Source organism: Myotis myotis, unplaced genomic scaffold (assembly GCF_014108235.1).
Source record: "Myotis myotis isolate mMyoMyo1 unplaced genomic scaffold, mMyoMyo1.p scaffold_m19_p_10, whole genome shotgun sequence".
Taxonomy (NCBI): Eukaryota; Metazoa; Chordata; class Mammalia; order Chiroptera; family Vespertilionidae; genus Myotis; species Myotis myotis.
In genome coordinates, this window is record NW_023416314.1 from 1,347,062 (window position 1) to 1,367,533 (window position 20,472).

The following is a 20,472-nucleotide window of genomic DNA, read 5'->3' on the forward strand; positions in this document are numbered from 1 at the left end:
CGGGCTCCGCACCCCAGGCCTGGGGCTCCTCGGGCAGGAACTGAGCAGAAGGCGGCCAGAATGGACCCGGGCTGCTAGCGGGGCCTGGGATGCCGGTGGAGGTGGCGGAAGCCATGTTCCCAAGGTGGCAGGGGCAGGTGGGAATTCATGACTGTGGGCGGTGGCTGTGAGAGAGAGGGTGCTGGAGGGGGGCAAAGGCTGGGGTGCCTGAGGTGGGCAGCCTGCATCGCAGGAGCTCTGGTCTGGTTCAGTGTGACCTGGGGGGCACCCAGAGGCTGAGAAAGGATAGGAAACCAGGGGGCAGGGAGTGGGGGGAGACCAGCCACACCCCTGTGCTCCGTGACTCAATGTCTGCACCTCACTGGCACCCCAGCTGCCATCGGAGCGCTGGGGTGGACACCCGCACCCCTGGGAGAAATGAAACTGTCCACCCTCCCAGGCCGGAGCCGCTCCCCTCTCTCCCGCTCCCACCCCCGCCCGGGTCTGCAGTGCTTCTGACTCATGCACGGTCTCCCTGGCTGGGGCGACAGCAACACCCACAGCCAGCTCCCTGGACGGCCCAGGTCCCGGTGAGCAGCAGAGCTGGAGCCCGGACCGGCTGCGGGAGGCCGGCTGTGAGCACCTTCAGCGCTGGCTCAGGTCCAGCCCGGGGTGGCCAGGCTGTCTCGCCTTTACAACCTGACTGCATTGCAGGGCTTTATTTCGCTTTGCCTTGGAAGAAATAAATGTTATGTTGAACAACGTGGTGTGTGGTCCTCATTGTTGGCTAATTGGGCACTGGGTTCCAGTCTTGTCACCTGCAGCTTGTCACCAGCCTCGGTCGAGTTGTGTCTAAAATGTTACCCACTTGGACAGCGTGGCTCAGTAGTTGAGTGTCGACCTATGAACCAGGAGGTCATGGTTTCCCGGTAGGGCACATGCCCAGATTATGGGCTCGATCCCCAGTGTGGGGCATGTAAGAGGCAGCCAATCAATGATTCTCTCTCATCATTGACGTCTCTCTTCCTCTCCCTTCCTCTCTGAGATCAATAAAAACATCTTAAAAACAACACCACTGTGCTGAGCATGAAAATGAAGCTCCTGGCCTGGGGAGTACATGCCTGGCTGAGGGTGTATCATGGGATCCACACCAGAGCGGCGCTGCCACCTTCCTGCAGAGGCTGGCGAGGGGGGAGTGACACTGACCACCTTCAGGCCTCCCTGGGCTGGGGTGGCGCCATGATTCTGGTGCCACTAAATGCCATCCACCCTCCTCCCTCCTCCCATAACACACATCCTCCCTCCTCCTATAACACACATCCTCCCTCCTCCCATAACACACATCCTCCTTCCTTCCATAACACACATCCTCCCTCCTCCCATAACACACATCCTCCCTCCTCCCATAACACACACATCCTCCCTCCTCCCATAACACACTATCCTCCCTCCTCCCATAAAACACATCCTCCCTCCTCCCATAACACACTATCCTCCCTCCTCCCATAACACACTATCCTACCTCCTCCCATAACACACATCCTCCCTCCTCCCATAACACACACATCCTCCCTCCTCCCATACAAGACATCCTCCCTCCTCCCTATAACACACATCCTCCCTCCTCCCATAAGAGACACATCCTCCCTCCTCCCGTAACACACATCCTACCTCCTCCCATAACACACATCCTCCCTCCTCCCATAACACACACATCTTCCCTCCTCCCATAACACACACATCCTCCCTCCTCCCATAACACACACATCCTCCCTCCTCCCATAACACAATCCTCCCTCCTCCCATAACACACATCCTCCCTCCTCCCATAACACACATCCTCCCTCCTCCCATAACACACATCCTCCTTCCTCCCATAACACACTATCCTCCCTCCTCCCATAACACACATCCTCCCTCCTCCCATAACACACATCCTCCTTCCTCCCATAACACACATCCTCCCTCCTCCCATAACACACATCCTCCCTCCTCCCATAACACACATCCTCCCTCCTCCCATAACACACATCCTCCCTCCTCCCATAACACACATCCTCCCTCCTCCCATAACACACATCCTCCCTCCTCCCATAACACACATCCTCCTTCCTCCCATAACACACTATCCTCCCTCCTCCCATAACACACATCCTCCCTCCTCCCATAACACACATCCTCCTTCCTCCATAACACACTATCCTCCCTCCTCCCATAACACACATCCTCCCTCCTCCCATAACACACATCCTCCTTCCTCCCATAACACACATCCTCCCTCCTCCCATAACACACTATCCTCCCTCCTCCCATAACACACATCCTCCTCCTCCCATAACACACATCCTCCTTCCTCCCATAACACACTATCCTCCCTCCTCCCATAACACACATCCTCCCTCCTCCCATAACACACATCCTCCTTCCTTCCATAACACACATCCTCCCTCCTCCCATAACACACATCCTCCCTCCTCCCATAACACACACATCCTCCCTCCTCCCATAACACACTATCCTCCCTCCTCCCATAACACACATCCTCCCTCCTCCCATAACACACTATCCTCCCTCCTCCCATAACACACTATCCTCCCTCCTCCATAACACACATCCTCCCTCCTCCCATAACACACACATCCTCCCTCCTCCCATAACACACTATCCTCCCTCCTCCCATAACACACATCCTCCTCTCCCATAACACACACATCCTCCCTCCTCCCATAACACACTATCCTACCTCCTCCCATAACACACATCCTCCCTCCTCCCATAACACACACATCCTCCCTCCTCCCATAACACACTATCCTCCCTCCTCCCATAACACACATCCTCCTTCCTTCCATAACACACATCCTCCCTCCTCCCATAACACACATCCTCCCTCCTCCCATAACACACACATCCTCCCTCCTCCCATAACACACTATCCTCCCTCCTCCCATAACACACATCCTCCCTCCTCCCATAACACACTATCCTCCCTCCTCCCATAACACACTATCCTACCTCCTCCCATAACACACATCCTCCTCCTCCCATAACACACATCCTCCCTCCTCCCATAACACACTATCCTCCCTCCTCCCATAAACACACACATCCGCTCCTCCCATAACACACTATCCTCCCTCCTCCCATAACACACTATCCTCCTCCTCCCATAACACACATCCTCCCTCCTCCCATAACACACATCCTCCCTCCTCCCATAACACACTATCCTCCCTCCTCCCATAACCCACATCCTCCCTCCTCCCATAACACACATCCTCCCTCCTCCCATAACACACATCCTCCCTCCTCCCATAACACACATCCTCCCTCCTCCCATAACACACTATCCTCCCTCCTCCCATAACACACATCCTCCCTCCTCCCATAACACACCATCCTCCCTCCTCCCATAACACACATCCTCCCCCTCCCATAACACACATATCCTCCCTCCTCCCATAACACACACACCTCCCCTCCTCCCATAACACACTATCCTCCCTCCTCCCATAACACCACATCCTCCCTCCTCCCATAACACACACATCATCCCTCCTCCCATAACACACATCCTCCCTCCTCCATAACACACATCCTCCCTCCTCCCATAACACACACATCCTCCCTCCTCCCATAACACACTATCCTCCCTCCTCCCATAACACACATACACATCCTCAAGCCTCCCTCCTCCCATAACACACATCCTCCCTCCTCCATAACACATCACATCCTCCCTCCTCCCTAACACACTACCTCCCTCCTCCCATAACACACTATCCTACCTCCTCCCATAACACACTATCCTCCCTCCTCCCATAACCCACACTATCCTACCTCTCCCATAACACCACATCCTCCCCCTCCCAAAACACACACATCCTCCCTCCTCCCATAACAACACACATACATCGCCCTCCTCCATAACACACAATCCTCCCTCCTCCCATAACAAAATATCCTACCTCCTCCCATAACACACTATCCTACCTCCTCACATAACACACAATCCTCCCTCCTCCCATAACATACACTATCCTCCCTCCACCCCATAACACACTATCCTCCCTCCTCCCATAACACACTATCCTCCCTCCTCCCATAACACACATCCTCCTTCCTCCCATAACACACATCCCCCCTCCTCCCATAACACACTATCCTCCCTCCTCCCATAACACACATCCTCCCTCCTCCCATAACACACATCCTCCTTCCTCCCATAACACACTATCCTCCCTCCTCCCATAACACACATCCTCCCTCCTCCCATAACACACATCCTCCTTCCTCCCATAACACACATCCTCCCTCCTCCCATAACACACATCCTCCCTCCTCCCATAACACACTATCCTCCCTCCTCCCATAACACTCATCCTCCCTCCTCCCATAACACACATCCTCCCTCCTCCCATAACACACATCCTCCCTCCTCCCATAACACACATCCTCGCTCCTCCCATAACACACATCCTCCCTCCTCCCATAACACACATCCTCCCTCCACGGTGTCTGGTTCCTCCTGTTGTCAGACTCTTGGTAGAGCAACAAGATCGAAGACACAGAAGCCCAGGCCCTCCCAGTTAGGCCGCCCATGCCCGCACTTCTCAGGTGGGTGGTAGACCCTTCCCTGCAGTGGGTGGAGGGCGTGCCCCAGCTCATCACGGGCAGAGCAGCGCCCTGGGCTGGCAGCTCCGGTGCAGGCCGCCTCCCTGTCAGGCAGGTGCGGGAAGAGCCACCCTGGACTCGGGGCCCAGACTCTGCTTTAAGCGCTCACTTTGTGGCTTCAGTGGGAGGCCTGGGCCCCCCCCCCCCCCCCCCCCCCCCCCCCCCCGCCTCCGGGCCGCAAAGGGGGTGGTCACTCCTACTCCTGCTGCTCTGGCGAGGACAACACGACACCAGGCAGCGGGAGTGAAGTGCTTTCAGCCTCCTCGAGGCTGGCATAATGCGTCCACGAGTGTCCCAGGGCCCAAGGCAAAGGCCGCGAGGCACGGCCACGGGAGGGAGGCAGGCCCTGCGTGGCATCACGTAGCTCCCTCCCCCCTGCTCCTGCTCCTGCTCAGGGAGGCTGTCTGAGGGGCAGCCTGGGGAAGGGGGGTGTGAAATGACTTCCTTGCAGACACAGTTAAGTCAGGTGATCAAAAGGGGCCTCGTGCCCCGCCGGCGTGGCTCAGGGGTTGAGCGTAGGCCTATGAACCAGGAGGACAGGGTTTGATTCCCAGTCAGGGCACATGCCCTCGTGTGAGCTCCATCCTCAGTGCGGGGAGTGCAGGAGGCGGCCAATCAATGATTCCCTCTCATCACTGATGTTTCTCTCCCTCTCCCTTCTTCTCTGAAATCAATAAAAGTATATTTTAAAAAAACACAACACAACAAAACAAAAAAATGTGCCTTGTGATCTCACCTCATTTCAACCCCAAAGCTGCTCGTCCCGTCCTCCCTGGTCACCCATCATTCAGGCTGCAGAAGCAGGGTCGGCCATGACCCCTCGTGTCCAGCCAGACACCTGAGTCCTTTTCAGCAGCAGAGCTCGTCAGACGCATGTTCACAGCGCAGCCTGAACTCAGCCACCCCTCACCAGCAGCACCCGACCCAGGCCAGTCCCCGCAGGTCTTCCTGGATCACCCAGCAGCTCCCTCCCCTGGCCAGTTCCCCACAGCTCTCCCCTGGATTAGGGCGCTAGCTTCCTTGCCAGGCTTCCTGCTGCCGCCCTCGCCGGCCTGAGCCTGGTCTCCAATGGGGATCATTTACTCTTATACCACTACCACCAAACAGGTGGGGAAATGACATGGTGCTTCTACAGACATAGGACAAAGGGATGGAGGCTATGACCCTGAGAGGGAGGAACAAAGGAGGCGAGCCCTCCTATTGGCCCAGCGAATGGCCTGGGGAGAATTTCCAGGCTGGAGTGCAGGGACCAGAGCGTTGATGGAGGCCCTGAGGACCTGGGAAGGCGAAGGCAGGGAGAATGTGCAGCGCCAGGGACCTGCGGGCTGCCCTGGATTCTGAGTGCTGACAGCTAGTGTGTGAGGCAAGTCCCCAAGGCCAGGGCTAGCAGACAGCGTCACCTCGGGCCCATCTCACCGCTACTGAGGCCATCCCTTTGGCATGTCTCCCAGGAAGTACAGTGCTTCCGTCCCAGTGGGCGGCGGTGTTCCTGTGCTGGCCCCTGTGAGCTCCAGGGATTGTCCTGCCAGTGCGTCCGGCTGTCCTTCCTCAGCCTCGGTGGTTCCCTGCCCTGCCGGCACCGATCGGAGGCCAGAGGTCTGGGTCCCTGGCCGCTCTGATCTCCCTCTGTGAGGCCTGCGCCGCCTGCCCGGTCCTAGGCCTGACACTGTTGAGACTATCCCGGCCTTTCAGAATTCCCAGACTTGCTAGTTACCTCCTTACAACATTGTGTCTGATTAAACTCTCAGAAGGGAGGCATCGTAATGCCTATTTCACCCACAATCAAACCAAAGCCTCTCAGAATTCAAAGAACTGCTCTAGCCAGTTTTGCCCAATGGCTAGAGCATCAGCCTGCAAACCAAAGGGTCCTGGGTTCGATTCCACTCAAGGGCATGTACCTTGGTTGCAGGCTCCTCCCCTGCCCAGGCGCTGGTTGGGCGCATGCAGGTGACAACCAATCGGTGTTTCTCTCACATCGATGTTTCTCTCTGTCTTTCCCTCTTTCTCCCTAAGAATCAATGGAAAAATATCCTCGGGTGAGGATTAAAAAAGAGAGAAAGAACTTACCAAAAACATGTGTCCGAGCAGCTGGCAGCCAGAGCGCAGATGTTCTGAGTCCGTGTAGTCTCCTGAATTCTGCTTGACTACCCAACTGCCAGGGCAGGTTCCTTCTCAAGCCCCGCCCATTGCACGAACTGTGGGGGCCACGCCCCTCTGCCAGGGGCTGGACCTTCTTGGACACTCGGTGGTAGACGGAGAAGCCATGAGAAGTTGAGGGTGTATATAGGAAAGCCTTTATTGTAGGGGCCAGTGGCCATATAGCCAGCAGACAAAACACTCCATCACAGCGAGGTCCCACACAGGAAGCTGCACACCGGCTGATAAACGCACACACCTTTCCCGGTAAGCAGTAGCAGTCGCCGTACCCACGGCCGTTATCTGAGCAGCCGCACGCTGCCTCAGACTCACAGCTTCACGCAGCAGCGGCTGAGCTCTCTCTGAGCTCTCGGCTCTTCTCTAGCCTCTCTGGACTCCTCTCCAGGCCTCGCCAGCCTCTTCGGCCTCCATGTAGGTCTTCATCCCAGGGGCAGCCCAAGATTTTAATTCGCGGTTGCTCCCAGATCTCCACCTTAGTTTCAGCTCACGATTCTGATGGATCCATATATATAATCTTTAAGGACTTGGCATGTTTCATCTAGGTCTGAGTTACCTAGTGCAGAGGGTCCTCCAAACACTGGGACTCCCACATCGCCAGAGAAGCCCATGAGCTCCCTTCTCTGAAAGTAGGAACTTATGTTCCCAGAACCCAGCGTGGGGACCACCTCATACTTGGCAGGTGATGAATGACTTAAAAAAGAATGATAAAACCACACCCCGGGCTCTCTAGATTGGTGAGGAGTCAGAGGTGCAAGCTCTCTTCCCAGCCACCTGGGGAGCCATGATTTAGTGTCACCCTTGAATGTCTAGGCCATCGCCCTCCCAGGTCATAGGTTATCTCGGGCCCATGGCTGGTGCCACGGGCAGGAGGAAGCGGGAGGGCAGTGGTTGGCGGCTTGTATGGAAGGAGCCTGGCTCACTGGCTCCCCTAGTCCACAGCCCACTGCTGCCCCCGCCCAGCGCCGCTGCTCTCCTTCTTCCCAGGCCTCTACGCCGAGGACCCACTGTCTGCGCAGGCTGTCCCTACCGAGGCCAAAGAATACAGACTGTTCAGCCTAGCGCACTGCTGTGGGAATGCAGGCTGCTGAGCCACTACGGAAAACAGTGTGGAACTGCCGTTTGACCCAGGGATCCCACCCGCAGGAATATACCCTGAGACCCGAAGCGCCACTCAGAAAGCATGTGTGCACCCTGTGTCACAGCAGCACAATTCACAATAGCTAAGACCTGGAAACAGCCCAAGGGCCCATCAGCAGACGAGTGGATAAAACGCTGGGGTACATTTACACCATGGAACACTGTGCAGCAGTAACAATGAAGGGTCTCTTACCCTGTGAGGCAGCATGGAGGGGCCTGGAGAGTATCATGCTGAGTGACAGAAGTCAGTCAGAGAAAGACAAGTGTCACTGATCTCACTCACATGTGGAATCTAAGGAACAAAATAAACTGATGGACGGAGGGGACCCAGAGACATGGACGCAGGGAACAGAGTGCGGGATCTCGGAGGGAAGGCGGGGCAGGGTGGGTGGTGGGAGACAATCAACCTAAGACCCTGTGTGCATGTATGCATGGCCCATGGACACAGACAGTGGGGAGGTGAGGGCCTGGGGCGGGGTGGACTGGAGTGGGTTGATGGGGGAGAGGGGGACATATGTAATACTTTCAACAATAAAGATAAAGAAAATAAAATAAAATTAAAAAGTAAAGATTGTGGCTCAATAGCCCACTCAGTGCTGATGAAGCAGCCCAGTCAGACGTGTCAGACCTCACATTCCTGTTTAATAAAAGCAGCCACGTGGGAGCAGTGACAGCAGCAGCGGGCACAGCAGCTGCGCCCAGCGGGACTGCATTTCCCACCACAGCTGGTTTCTGCCCGGAGACGTGGGAGGCGTGGAGAGGGCGAGGCTCACTCAGACCCTCTCCTCCCTCCACTCCGGCTCGCAGTGACCGGGGCTCTCCCCAGAGAGCCTGCGGAGTGGGGGTGCTCCTTCCCGGCTTGGCGATGCCTGAGACCGCCTGGGGGCGGGGTCTCTCCGGGGGGTGCGGGGAGCACCAGGGGGGCCGAGCGGGGCTGCTGAGCAGGCTGCTGCCCTCCTCTTGAGCTCTTGTGGGCCACAGGGCGCTTACAGGGTTGGAGGCCCTTAGCTGCGCCGGGACAAGCTGAGGCTGTGGGCACAGGGGCGTGCCGAGGGGCGCTTGCCCGGTGCCTGGCGTCCGGGGTCCCCAGGCCTGCAGAGGGGCCGCGGCATCAGGGCTCAGACTAGAATAAGAGACCCATAGAGAGCGAGTCAGCGGATTTGAAAGCGGACACAGCAGTGCTGTGTGCAAAATTAACTCCCTTTCCCGAAGCTCGTCACCCCTTCCCCTACCCCATGGGGAGGCCTCAGACGCTGCCCCCCTCCCATGGGAAGCTGTGAGGCCGCTGGGCGCAGCCCACACTCCAACATGCGCATTGCACGGCCTCCAGCCTCCGAGCTAAGGACGCTCAGCCCTCGTGGCGGGAAGCCCAGGCCGCTCCCTGGTGCGGACAACACTGGGGGGTGGACGCTGCCTCCGCACGTCTGGGTGAAGCCTGAGAGCAGAGGAGGGAGGGCTCACCTGGCGGACACTGTGGATCCAGTTGAGATAGGCCGCGACCTTGGTGTACACTCCCGGGGTGCTCGGGCCCCCACAGCCGTGGCCCCAGCTCACGATGCCCACGACGTGCCACTGGCTGGAGTGATGCATCAGGGGTCCTCCGCTGTCTCCCTGGGAGAGGGCAGAGCAGGGGCTGCTGGGTAGGCAGGCGGGCAGGGTGGAGGGTGGGTGTCCCTGTGCCCCCTGCGCCCGCCCGCCGATGCTGGCTGTGCCCTGCCCTCTCTGCTTGCACTGTCCCTGAGCCTAGAGCAGGGGTGGGCAAACTTTTTGACTCGAGGGCCACAATGGGTTCTTAAACTGGACCGGAGGGCCGGAACAAAAGCATGGATGGAGTGTTTGTGTGAACTAATATAAATTCAAAGTAAACATCATTACATAAAAGGGTACGGTCTTTTTTTTTTTTTTTTAGTTTTATTCATTTCAAATGGGCCGGATCCGGTCCGCGGGCGGTAGTTTGCCCACGGCTGGCCTAGAGTGTCCTTCTCTTTGGGGGCAAAAAGGTTCAGTTGGAGGTCAAGTGGGTTGTGGGTGTGCCCAGGCCCTCCTGTGGAGACCCACACCTCACCCCAGCGGGGGAGGCGCCAAGGGCCCTGCAGCAGGAAGCTGGTTATCTTCCTTTCATATAGCATTTCTCAAGGTACTGAACCACAGTGTGGCGATTAGCATGTTCTCGGCCAGTGGTCGGCAAACTGCGGCTCGCGAGCCACACGCGGCTCTTTGGCCCCTTGAGTGTGGCTCTTTCACAAAATACCACGTGCAGGCGCACGCGTACAGTGCGATTGAAACTTCGTGGCCCATGCGCAGAAGTCGGTATTTTGTGGAAGAGCCACACTCAAAGGGGCCAAAGAGCCGCATGTGGCTCGTGAGCTGCAGTTTGCCGACCACTGTTCTAGGCAATTGGATTCAACCCATGAAAAGAGCAAAGATCCCTGCCTTTGGGTAGCTTAGAATCAAATGGAGAGGAGAGAGAGAGGGAGGGAGGGAGAGAGAAAGAGAAGGAGAGAAAGGGAGAGGGAGGGAGAGGGAGAGAGAAAGAGAGGGAGAGAGGGAGAGGGAGGGAGAGGGAGAGAGAAAGAGAGGGAGAGAGGGAGAGGGAGGGAGGGAGAGAGAAGAGAGGGAGAGAAGAGAGAGGGAGAGGGAGGGAGGGAGAGAGAAAGAGAGGGAGAGAAAGGGAGAGGGAGAGGGAGGGAGAGGGAGGGAGGGGTAAGCACACAAGACAGACAAAAATGTCAGAGAATAAAAAGTGCACCTACTTGGGTGTCTGCCCCTTCAGTTCCTATAACCCTTGGGGTCTCTTCCTTCAAAACCCAGTAACTGGTGGCCAAGGGCTGTGCGCACCCCTCACCCTCACTGTGCACCCCCCGAGGGAAGACATGGTCCCAACGCCCAGCCCTGGCCTGGTTAAGAGGCGACTGAGCGGCACCTCTCGAGTGAGAGAACTGAGCGGTGCGGATGGCGGTTTTATTTATTTTTATGTATTTATGTATTTATTTATTATTATTTTGTAATCCTCACCCGAGGATATATTTCCATTGATTTTTAGGGAGAGTGGAAGAGAGAGGGAAAGACAGAGAGAAACATTGATGTGGGAGAGACATTGATTGGTTGCCTCCTGCATGAGCCCTGACCAGGGCCTGGGCCAGGGTGGAGCCCGCAAACGAGGTACGTGCTCTTGACTGGACTCAAACCCGGGACCCCTTGGTCCACAAACCAATGCTCTATCCACTGAGCCACACAGGCCAGGTCAGGGTGAGGGGTTTGAATGAGAGGGTCTCCGAAGAGCCTCTGGGGGAGGGAAGTGAGGCATGGCCAGGGCGGGACACAGCGCCGGCCCACCAGCACGAGGGGGCTGTCGAGGGCAGTGCAGTAGCTGAGGACAGAGAAACCGGGCGGAATTCCTGCCCTCAGGGGCTCTTACTCCGTAGACGATGGGACGTGGGGTGGGTGGGAAGGTGTGAAATACGGATCCGCTTAACATCCTTCTGCTCGTCTCCATCCACCTGTCCATCCATCCCTGTGCCATTCTCCGGCCGTCACCTCTCTCCCTGCTTCTCTCCCTCCTCCCGTGCGCACACGTGGGGGCCTTCCTGTGCGAGGCTTCCTTGGGCACTGAGCTCCTGGCTTCCTTGTCTCTCTAGGCCCTGTTCCTACCCACGGGATTCCCTCCGCTCCGTGGAGGCCCACCTGGCAGGTGTCCACGCCGCCCTGCAGGACGCCCGCGCACAGCATCTCCGCTGTGACCTCCCCCTGGTACGCGTCCTCCGCGTTGCACCGCGCCCTGTCGATGACCTGGACCGACGCCTGCAGCAGCTGGTCAGACATCTTCCCTGGAGGCGGAGGCACACCCACTTCCTTGTCCTTGTCCTGGCCTTGGCCCCAGCTCAGGGAATGCTCCCGGTCACCGGGCACCCTGATGGATGGCCCTCCTTCCCACCCCCTCTGAACACTGCCCCCTCGGCCCTGCCGCCCTGAGCCCGGGACTCACCTGCACCCTGTTCTGTGAAGCCCCACCCGATGACCCACACCGGGGTGGCCGGAGGGAGCTCCTCATCCGAGAAGGGCAGGCAGATGGGCCTGACGAGGCCTGCGGGGAGCAGAGAGGAAGGGGACCCCATGTGCAGGAGGCCCTGGCGTTAAGCCTCCATAGCACACAGTCCACACGATGTTAATAGAAGTGGGAGGAAAAAGGGTTCTATAGTCAAATAAGTTTAGAAAATGTGGGTTAAACACAATAAAACAAATTATTTTTAAAAAATCTTTAAATGTCTCCATCTTTAGTATACTAAAGTGCTCCAAAAAGAGCTAGTTATAAAAATGTTTCCCAAACTTATTTGAGAAGGAACCCTTCTTTTTCCTAAGGTCGTGGCCGGCAAACTGCGGCTCGCGAGCCACATGCGGCTCTTTGGCCCCTTGAGTGTGGCTCTTCCTAAGCCTTAGGAGTACCCTAATTAAGTTAATAACAATGTACCTACCTATAGAGTTTAAGTTTAAAAAATTTGGCTCTCAAAAGAAATTTCAATCGTTGTACTGTTGATATTTGGCTCTGTTGACGAATGAGTTTGCCGGCCACTGCCCTAAGGGACCCATGTCCTGTGGAACCAACAGCTGGAAATGCTGATTTAAATACTGCCCGAGAGCCCGGCCGGCGTGGCTCAGTGGTTGAGTGTTGACCTATGTACCAGGAGGTCAGGGTTCGATTCCCGGGCAGGGCACATGCCTGGGTTGCGGGCTCAATCCCCAGTGTGGGGCGTGCAGGAGGCAGCTGATCAATGATTCTCTGTCATCATTGATGTTTCTATCTCTCTCTCCCTTCCTCCCTCTCTGAAATCAATAAAAATATATTAGAACAAAGGAAATACCGTCCTCTATAGGCATGAGTCGTACAACAGAACTGCACCAGGTTCGGTGGCGGCCTTGCTAGCGGTGAGTCCCTGCCCTGCAGGAGAGCAATGGGCACGCGGACCCCTTGGCAGGGACAGCGGGAGGCGCTTGGCATCGGCTGGGGGTGGAGGATGGACTGTGACCTCCACGACTGGAGGGACCTGTGACCCTCACTTAGGGTGCCGCACCCGGAGCGCTGGTGTGGGATAGTGGGGTGTCCACTGGCCGACCTGAGCCTCCTGACGTCCAGGACGCTAGGCTGGCGGATTTGCTGGAACAGATGGGCAGCTGGGGCCTTCGAGAAGTGACGAGCTCAGGCCACTTAGTGAGCGGGCGGCAGAGCGGGAATGGGCCTGAGCTAAGGGCTCTGCCCAGGAGCATCACTCACCTGAGAGCGTGAGTGGGTCCCGCAGCCTCACCAGAGCGATGTCCTTCTCTTTGGGGGACGTGGCGTTGTGCTCGGTGACGAAGATCTTGGCCACGGGCAGGGCTGGGAAGCTGCCGAGTCTGTCTGAGCCGACCCTCACCTTCCAGCCGGGCACATCGAGATGCTTCCTGGGGCAGAGCCAAGCAGGAGGGGGCTTTGCCAATGGCCGGGCCCCCAGCGCCCTGGGGGTGGGAGCTCCAGTTGCCTGCCTCAGCGGGTAAGGATGGTGCTGGCAGGGGTGCTGGAGAGGGGCCGGTCTGAGGAATCTCCGACCACAGGCCAAGTCTAAAAGGGGATGGGATCCTTTTCCCAGGGAAACCTGCCCAAGCAAACTTCCAGCTGGAGGGCTGGGGAGGGCTGCCTCCAGGCCGGAGCGCGGGGCCTTCCCCTGCTTCTGGTCACAGTCGCCCATGGCACCTGCATGTGGGCAGGTACTTATGTGCGCGGCTTTCTTCCTCTGACACCAGACACCGCTTAGGGATGGTTTCCCAGGAGAGGTTTACACCTTTTGTCAGATTCTCAAAAAAGGTTAAGAAACTGGCCTAGCCCTAGCTGGTTTGCTCAGTGGATAGAGCGTCGGACTGCACATGCCCAGGTTGCGGGCTCGATCCCCAGTGTGGGGTGGGCAGCCGATCCATGATTCTGTCTAATCATTGATGCTTCTCTCTCTTTCTCTTCCTCCCTCTCTGAATCAGTAGTATATATAATCACTGGCCTAGACTGTGAATCCTCTAAGGCAGTAATGGGGCTAATGTCCACGGACACAGTAGACGGTTTGGTACCTTGTAGGAACTCCTCAGATGCAGAACGAACGAACGAACGAACGAATGAATGAATGAATGAATGAAATAAAGGCCTGGGGGTGGGCCTCCCCCTGAGGGGCGGGCAGGCCCGGGCTGGCCTGGGAGGAAATCTATGCTTGTTGGCTTGTTGTTAAGTTTCTGAACACAGTGAGGGAGCGGCAGGGCTCCGGGCCCCAGGACCCCTTCCTGGAAGACCAGGGAAGAGGGAGAGGTGCTCGCCCCGGGCAGGTGGGAGGAGCCTTCATGGGGTGCATGACAGGGCGGCTGAGGACAGGGCGGCTGATGCTTCCCACCCTCTGCTCAGACCGCGTTTAACAAAGGACCTTGTGTCTGCCATCTCACGGGGGGGGCCACACCCTAGGACAGTGGTTCTCAACCTTCCTAATGCCGCGACCCTTTAATACAGTTCCTCATGTTGTGGTGACCCTCAATTTTCACTGTTACAAATTGAACATAATTAAAGCATAGCGATTAATCACAAAAACAATATGTAATTATATATGTGTTTTCCGATGGTCTTAGGCAACCCCTGTGAAAGGGTTGTTCGACCCCCAAAGAGGTCGCGACCCACAGGTTGAGAACCGCTGCCCTAGGACATAGGGTTTAAGGGCAGGGGAAGGGGCCCGGGCCTCAGGCCCTCGAGGCTCTGGCTCCCACAGGCCTGCGGGCACTGGGCTTACCTGAAGCAGTGGGCCGCCGTGAGGACCCAGTGCGAGTCCAGGATGCTCCCGCCGCAGACGTGCTGCTGGTGGTACTGGATGCTGACCTGCCACGGCCAGGACTCCACGGAGGCCTGCTGCCCGCCCACCACGCGTGGGGCCTTCGGGCTGTCCCCGCAGGCTGGGCTCGGGAGGGAGAGCAGGGCCCGGGCTCAGGGAGGCTGGGACGGACCAGCGCGGTGGAGAGGGCCGGGCCCGCTCCTAGGCTCCTGGGGCGCTATGGGGGCCCCAGATAGGGCTCCCCAAGCCCCTCGCCTTCTTTGTCAGCGCTGGGTGCGCTTGGCATTACTGTGCACATGGGTGTCCCCTGTGCGGGCAGGTTATGACCTTCACACTGAACAGGGATGCGGGACCCCATGCCCCAGCCGCTGATCTGGGAGCCGGAAGTGGGAAGAAAGTTTCAAAAACGGGCTCTTCCCACCCTAAGCTCACCTCCTCCAAGTCCCTGCTCTCTGAGCGGGTCTTCCTCTCTCATCCCACCTCCTGGCTTTTCTAGGGAACCTCGCACGCGACTCGCAGAAACCTGCTGTCCCTCTGAGGTTTGAGCGTCTGATTGATGCTTCTCTGTCTCTGGACCTGTTTTTGTTCATCGGTTTATGTTGTTCATTATAGTCCACAAATGAGTGAGAGCGTGAGATATTCATCTTTCTCCGACTGGCTTATTTCACGTAGCATAATGCTCAAAACTCCGAGGGAAGGCAGGGGAGGGTGGTGGTGAGGGGGAGCGGTCAACCCAAGGACTCGTATGCACGCATATGAGCATAAGCGATGGATGTGGACAGCAGAGGTGAGGGTGAGGGCAAGATTGGGGGGATGAGGGGACATTGGGGGATAAGGACATATTTGTAATATCTTAATCCAGTGGTTCCCAACCTTCCTAATGCTGCGACCCTTTAATACAGTTCCTCATGTTGTGGTGACAATTTCATTGTTACAAATTGAACATAATTAAAGCATAGTGATTAATCACAAAACAATATGTCATTATATATGTGTTTTCCCATGGTCTTAGGCGACCCCTGTGACAGGGTCGTTCAACCCCCAAAGGGGTCGCGACCCACAGGTTGAGAACCGCTGCCTTAATCAATAAAGAAAAAAAAAGAACCTGCCACCCCGCTGCCCTGTTCTCAGCCTCTTTAGTCCTCGAATCGTATGCGGCTCCCCCACTCGGCTCCCCCCACGCGGCTCTCACAGACAGGCCGCTCTCCTGGGCCCGCTGGCCGGGGACTTCCAAACACCATCGCCCTCGGAACAGCAACAGCGAACAGCGCTGTGTGCCTGCGCCAGCTCCTGGCAAAGCCCCGCGCCCCTCCGTTTGCCGGGCAGGGTTTAGCTCCCTCGCAGCCGCCCGCGGTCCCAGGTAAAGTTTACCCGGAGCCAATCCAGCGCTAGGAAGTCCCTGAGCTGTCAGTCCTCCTGTCTGTTCCAGGCAGGCCCTGCCTGTGCACCACTAGCTCCTCCCCATTTTCCCAAATCATCTGAGCCCATGTACACCAGTGCCTGCTCTGCCTCGGGGAGCTGAGCAGAGAGTGATGGACAGACAGACAGACAGACGCGGTCCCTGCCCTCCGGAGGAGCTTCCTCTTGGAGGTCAGGTGGCTGTGGCCAGCCTTTCATTGCCACGGTCAGGCTCTCAGCAGCGAGACCTCCGGCTCCTCAGGGAGGGTGAGGGACCGAAGCCGGGGTGCCTTCAGTGCACTGAGTGCGAAGGACAGGCGTGCGGACGGAGGGGTGTCTCCATGCCCACCGCTCGCAGGAGCACAGGCCCAGAGAGGAGCTGGGACAGACCAGAGGAGACTCGGAGTCTGAGAGGTTTAGGACGAGCACCAGGCCCTCCTTCGTGCCCGCAGTGGCCTGCCCCCCCCCCCCCCCGCCCCCTGAGGGGTACTCACCCAGGCAGCGCAGGGAGACCAGGGAGCCCGAGAGGCAGGGCCTGCGGAGACACGGCTGCTGTCTGCGCCTGCTCTGCTGGGAGGCCGGCCCTGGCCTCTGGACACACTGGCTCAAGCCCCTCCCAGCCTGGGGAGCTGGACTCTGCCCCGGCTGCTGCACTGCCACTCGGTTCCGTTCGAGTTAACCTGATTGAACTCGACCGCCCCGGGGACAAGCGTCCAGGACAGGTGGGCCCCGGGCAGAGCCCACGCGGCTCTCGGCCGCCGCGAGGAGGAAGCAGAGCGGAACAGCACCTGCTGTGCGGCAGCCTCGCCCAAGGGCGGGATTGCCAGGGAACCCAGCAAGGACCACCCTGCTCCCAGCCTGCCCTTTGCAAGCCTTGCTCCTCGATAGACAGATAGCCGGGCAGCGAGCCCGAAGGCTAAGCAGCCAGCGTCCTCCCGGTGCCGCCTGCTGCCCTGGAGGCTGGCAGACGTGGCTCTGACTCCGGGGGAGGCGTGGGGACCGGCCGCTGCGCGGTCTGCCGGGGGCTGGGGTGAGGGGGCCTACGCTGGCCTGTGCGTGAGGGGAAGGCAGTGGCCTGGGGAATAGGAGGGAGCATCGGCAATGGGACGAGAGACGGTTTTACTCGTCGGCTGATGGGAAGGCCACCAAGGTGTGGACACACCTCTGTCCAGCTGTCCATTGATTTAAAGAGTCAAGCCCGACCGGTGCGGCTCAGTGGTTGAGTGTTGACCTCTGAGCCCGGAGGTCACGTTTGGTTCCTGGTCAGGGCACATGCCTGGGTTGTGGGCTCGATCCTCACGTGGGGCTGGGGCATGCAGGAGGCAGCTGATCAACGGTTCTCTCTCATCATTGATGTTTCTCTCTCTCTCCCTATCCCTTCCTCTCCAAAATCAATAAAAACATATTTTAAAAAATAAAATAAAAAGAGAGTCAACATGGACAGTCTCAGAGCTGTGGCTCTCCCGCCCTCGCTATCTGCCCTCTTCCTGTCCTGGAAGCGCACCCCCTCGCCGTGTCTGCCCGGGGCGGGCTGGTGCTGCCGGGATGCACCCCGGTGTGAGCGTCAGGGTTGGGGCTGGCCCTCACTCACCCGCGGGGGTGCTGCACCTGGAGCTCCTGGCTGGCCGCTGTGATGACAACCACGTCCAGCTCTTGGTCTGGACCGATCTTCACGGCTTGGAAGGTGGGTTTGCTGCTCATGTCGGCAGGAGAGAGAGATGTGAGCGAGGGCAGGAGTTTAGAACCAGAGGGTGGGAACAGCCCCCCTCAAGAGAGAAGGTGGCCGGGACTACGTCGTGGGCGCCGCAGGGGACAGGTGGCCTTGGTCAGCACGGGTGTCCCGAGCGAGTCCCTGGCCTCCCAGGACCCCATCCAGGTGCAATGCTGTCGTGGCCTCGCCTTCCCGGGCAGGGGACAGTCCTGATCAGAGCTTAGGAGAAATGGTAGGGACACCCTTCCTAACTCTCAGCTCTGTCCCTGTCCCAAAGGGCCCAGCAGGACCCAGGGTAGCTGCCCTCCTCGGCGGGGACAGGATGTGGATCTGGGTCCCTAAGGCACCTCGCCTGCGGTGGGTGGTGGAGGTGCATTCCGGCCCCTCGGGCATAGGACAGAGCACAGCCGGCCTTCACACGAGTCCAGGCAGCACCGCTCTCCTGGGCCTCTCTCCTTTCTCTCTGCAAACCCACGTTTCTTCTTTCAGACCCTGGGCTTGAGTCCTCCTCCTCCAGGATGGCTTCCTGGATGACTCCCATCTTTCCCTTCGTTTCTTTCTTTTCTTCTTCTTCTTTTTTTTTTTTAATATATTTTATTGATTTTTTACAGAGAGGAAGGGAGAGGGATAGAGAGTTAGAAACATCGATGAGAGAGAAACATCGATCAGCTGCCTCTTGCACACCCCCTACTGGGGAGGTGCCCGCAACCAAGGTACATGCCCTTGACCGGAATCGAACCTGGGACCCTTCAGTCTGCAGGCTGACGCTCTATCCACTGAGCCAAACCGGTTAGGGCTCTTTTCTTTTTTAAAATAGATTTTTATTGATTTCAGAGAGGAAGGGAGAGGAAGAAAGAGAAATATCAATGATGAGAGAGAATTATTGATCGGCTGCCTCCTGCATGCCCCCTACTGGGGATTGAGCCCACAACCTGGGCATGTGCCTTGACCAGGAATTGAACCCGGGACCTTTTAGTCCGCAGGCTGACACTCTGTCCACTGAGCCACACCGGCCAGGGCTTTCCCCTTGTTTCTTTACTCCTGGCATCCTTCCCCCCAGTCAGGCCAGCACCAGCTCTGCCTGCAGGGATCAGACCAACCCCCGGCCCTGGCTGACGGGCACATCCTCACAGTCCCAGCCGGAACCTGGCTCTGGGTGCAGATGCTGCCTCCCGGAGGACTGGAGTCAGCAGGGCTTTGTGTTACAGCCCTCGAGAGGGACTGAGGTGCCTGTCCTGGCACCGGCACCGGCACCGGCTTGGAGTACAACCTGGGCAGGCCCGCCCTCCCCAGATCTCCTGAGCCTCCTTTCTCCTCTGCAAGATGATGGGGGGCGGGGGGAGGGGCAGATGGTCTCTAGAGTCCCTCTCACTTCTAACCAGGCAGGGCTTTGTGTCCTGGCACGAGCAGGACCTCCTGTCCGGGCGGAAGAAGAAACCTAGAGGAGTCTGAGACCCAGAAGCAGGGACAAGGGTGGCAACGGGCAGTCCCAGGAAAGGTAAGTCACGGGTCACATCCTGACGATCACGGGGACCGGCTCTGGTTCTGTCGAGCTCAAGAGCAGGCGGAGGGAGACACTCCAGGAGCCTGCTACCTGAGGGCATTTCAGGACGTCCTGTTTCCCCAGCCAAGCCGAGCCTGCTGGGCGGGCGCAGCCGAGCCTGCAGGGGCCGGGCTGTGGGGAGCAGGGAGAAGCGCAGGGCGGGGCCCGCCTTCCCAGCCTCCTCAAAATGACAGAAATGACGGTGGTGAGCTTCCCTCTCCAGAGGCGCTGGGAGTCGCCTCCCTGGGGGCCGAGACCAGCAGAAGCCTGGCACCCCGAGAGCGGGACACGCAGGTCTGAAAGGTTAGGAAAGTCTGCCTGGAGCGTCCATTGGGAAGGAGCCTTGAGGCTGCTCGAGGGACGGAGGGCGAGTTCTGTGGTTGGTGGGTGGTGGGCCTGGCATCCGTCATTCCTGCCTGTCTCTGGGTGCCGTTTCTTAGAATCACGAAGTTGGGGCCTGTCAGGAAGAGGCCATCCCACTCCGTGCTGAGCACCTGGACCTCCCGTCCCTGCGGCTGGGCCCTCGGAGAGGCCCACTCTCCCTCCCGTTACAGATGGCACGTCGGGCAGAGAAAACAGCCAGCCTGCTAGAACTCCTGAGCCCAGGAACTCGGGGCCTGGGCACAGACCCCAGCCGCTCCCTTCCAGCTACTACCCGGGAAGTCACTTTCTTCCTCCAAACCTATTTCTAAAATACAGTGGGGCCTTGACTTAAGAGTTTTAATTCGTTCCGAGACCGAGTTAAGGAGCTCGTTAACTCAAATTACTCTATCAACTCAATGCAAAAAATCGGCGGAGAGACAGCTGGTATCTCAAAAAACTCGTTAGTTGGGACACTCGTTAAGTCAAGGCCCCACTGTAGATATAATAGGCCGGCCAGCATGGCTCAGTGGTTAAGCATCAACCTATAAACCAGCCCTAGCCGGTTTGGCTCAGTGGATAGAGCGTCAGCCTGCGGACTGAAGGGTCCCAAGTTTGATTCCAGTCAGGGCACAAGTCCAGGTTGCAGGCTCGATCCCCAATAGAAGGCATGCAGGAGACAG

At 57.9% G+C, this 20,472-nt stretch overlaps 1 protein-coding gene across 4 annotated transcripts in view; it reads right to left on the reverse strand.

Annotated features, from left to right (window-relative positions):
- Positions 1–6,931: 6,931 nt before the first annotated feature.
- The window catches only part of TMPRSS4 (transmembrane serine protease 4), a 38,811-nt gene continuing 25,270 nt past the window's right edge, over positions 6,932–20,472 (reverse strand). Inside the window, exons 2-12 of one of the 4 annotated variants that reach the window (XM_036324173.1) lie at positions 18,234–18,459; positions 17,767–17,868; positions 16,670–16,710; positions 15,210–15,353; positions 14,739–14,898; positions 13,217–13,383; positions 11,933–12,031; positions 11,632–11,774; positions 9,409–9,558; positions 8,141–9,070; positions 6,932–7,302 (exon numbers count right to left, since the gene is read on the reverse strand). In XM_036324173.1, coding sequence (XP_036180066.1) covers positions 9,059–9,070; positions 9,409–9,558; positions 11,632–11,774; positions 11,933–12,031; positions 13,217–13,383; positions 14,739–14,898; positions 15,210–15,353; positions 16,670–16,710; positions 17,767–17,868; positions 18,234–18,427 — 1,212 coding nt within the window. In that variant the 5' untranslated portion in view covers positions 18,428–18,459 and the 3' untranslated portion in view covers positions 6,932–7,302; positions 8,141–9,058. The remainder of the gene's footprint in view (positions 7,303–8,140; positions 9,071–9,408; positions 9,559–11,631; positions 11,775–11,932; positions 12,032–13,216; positions 13,384–14,738; positions 14,899–15,209; positions 15,354–16,669; positions 16,711–17,766; positions 17,869–18,233; positions 18,460–20,472) is intronic. The other 3 variants (XM_036324170.1, XM_036324172.1, XM_036324171.1) reach the window with 3 other exon arrangements.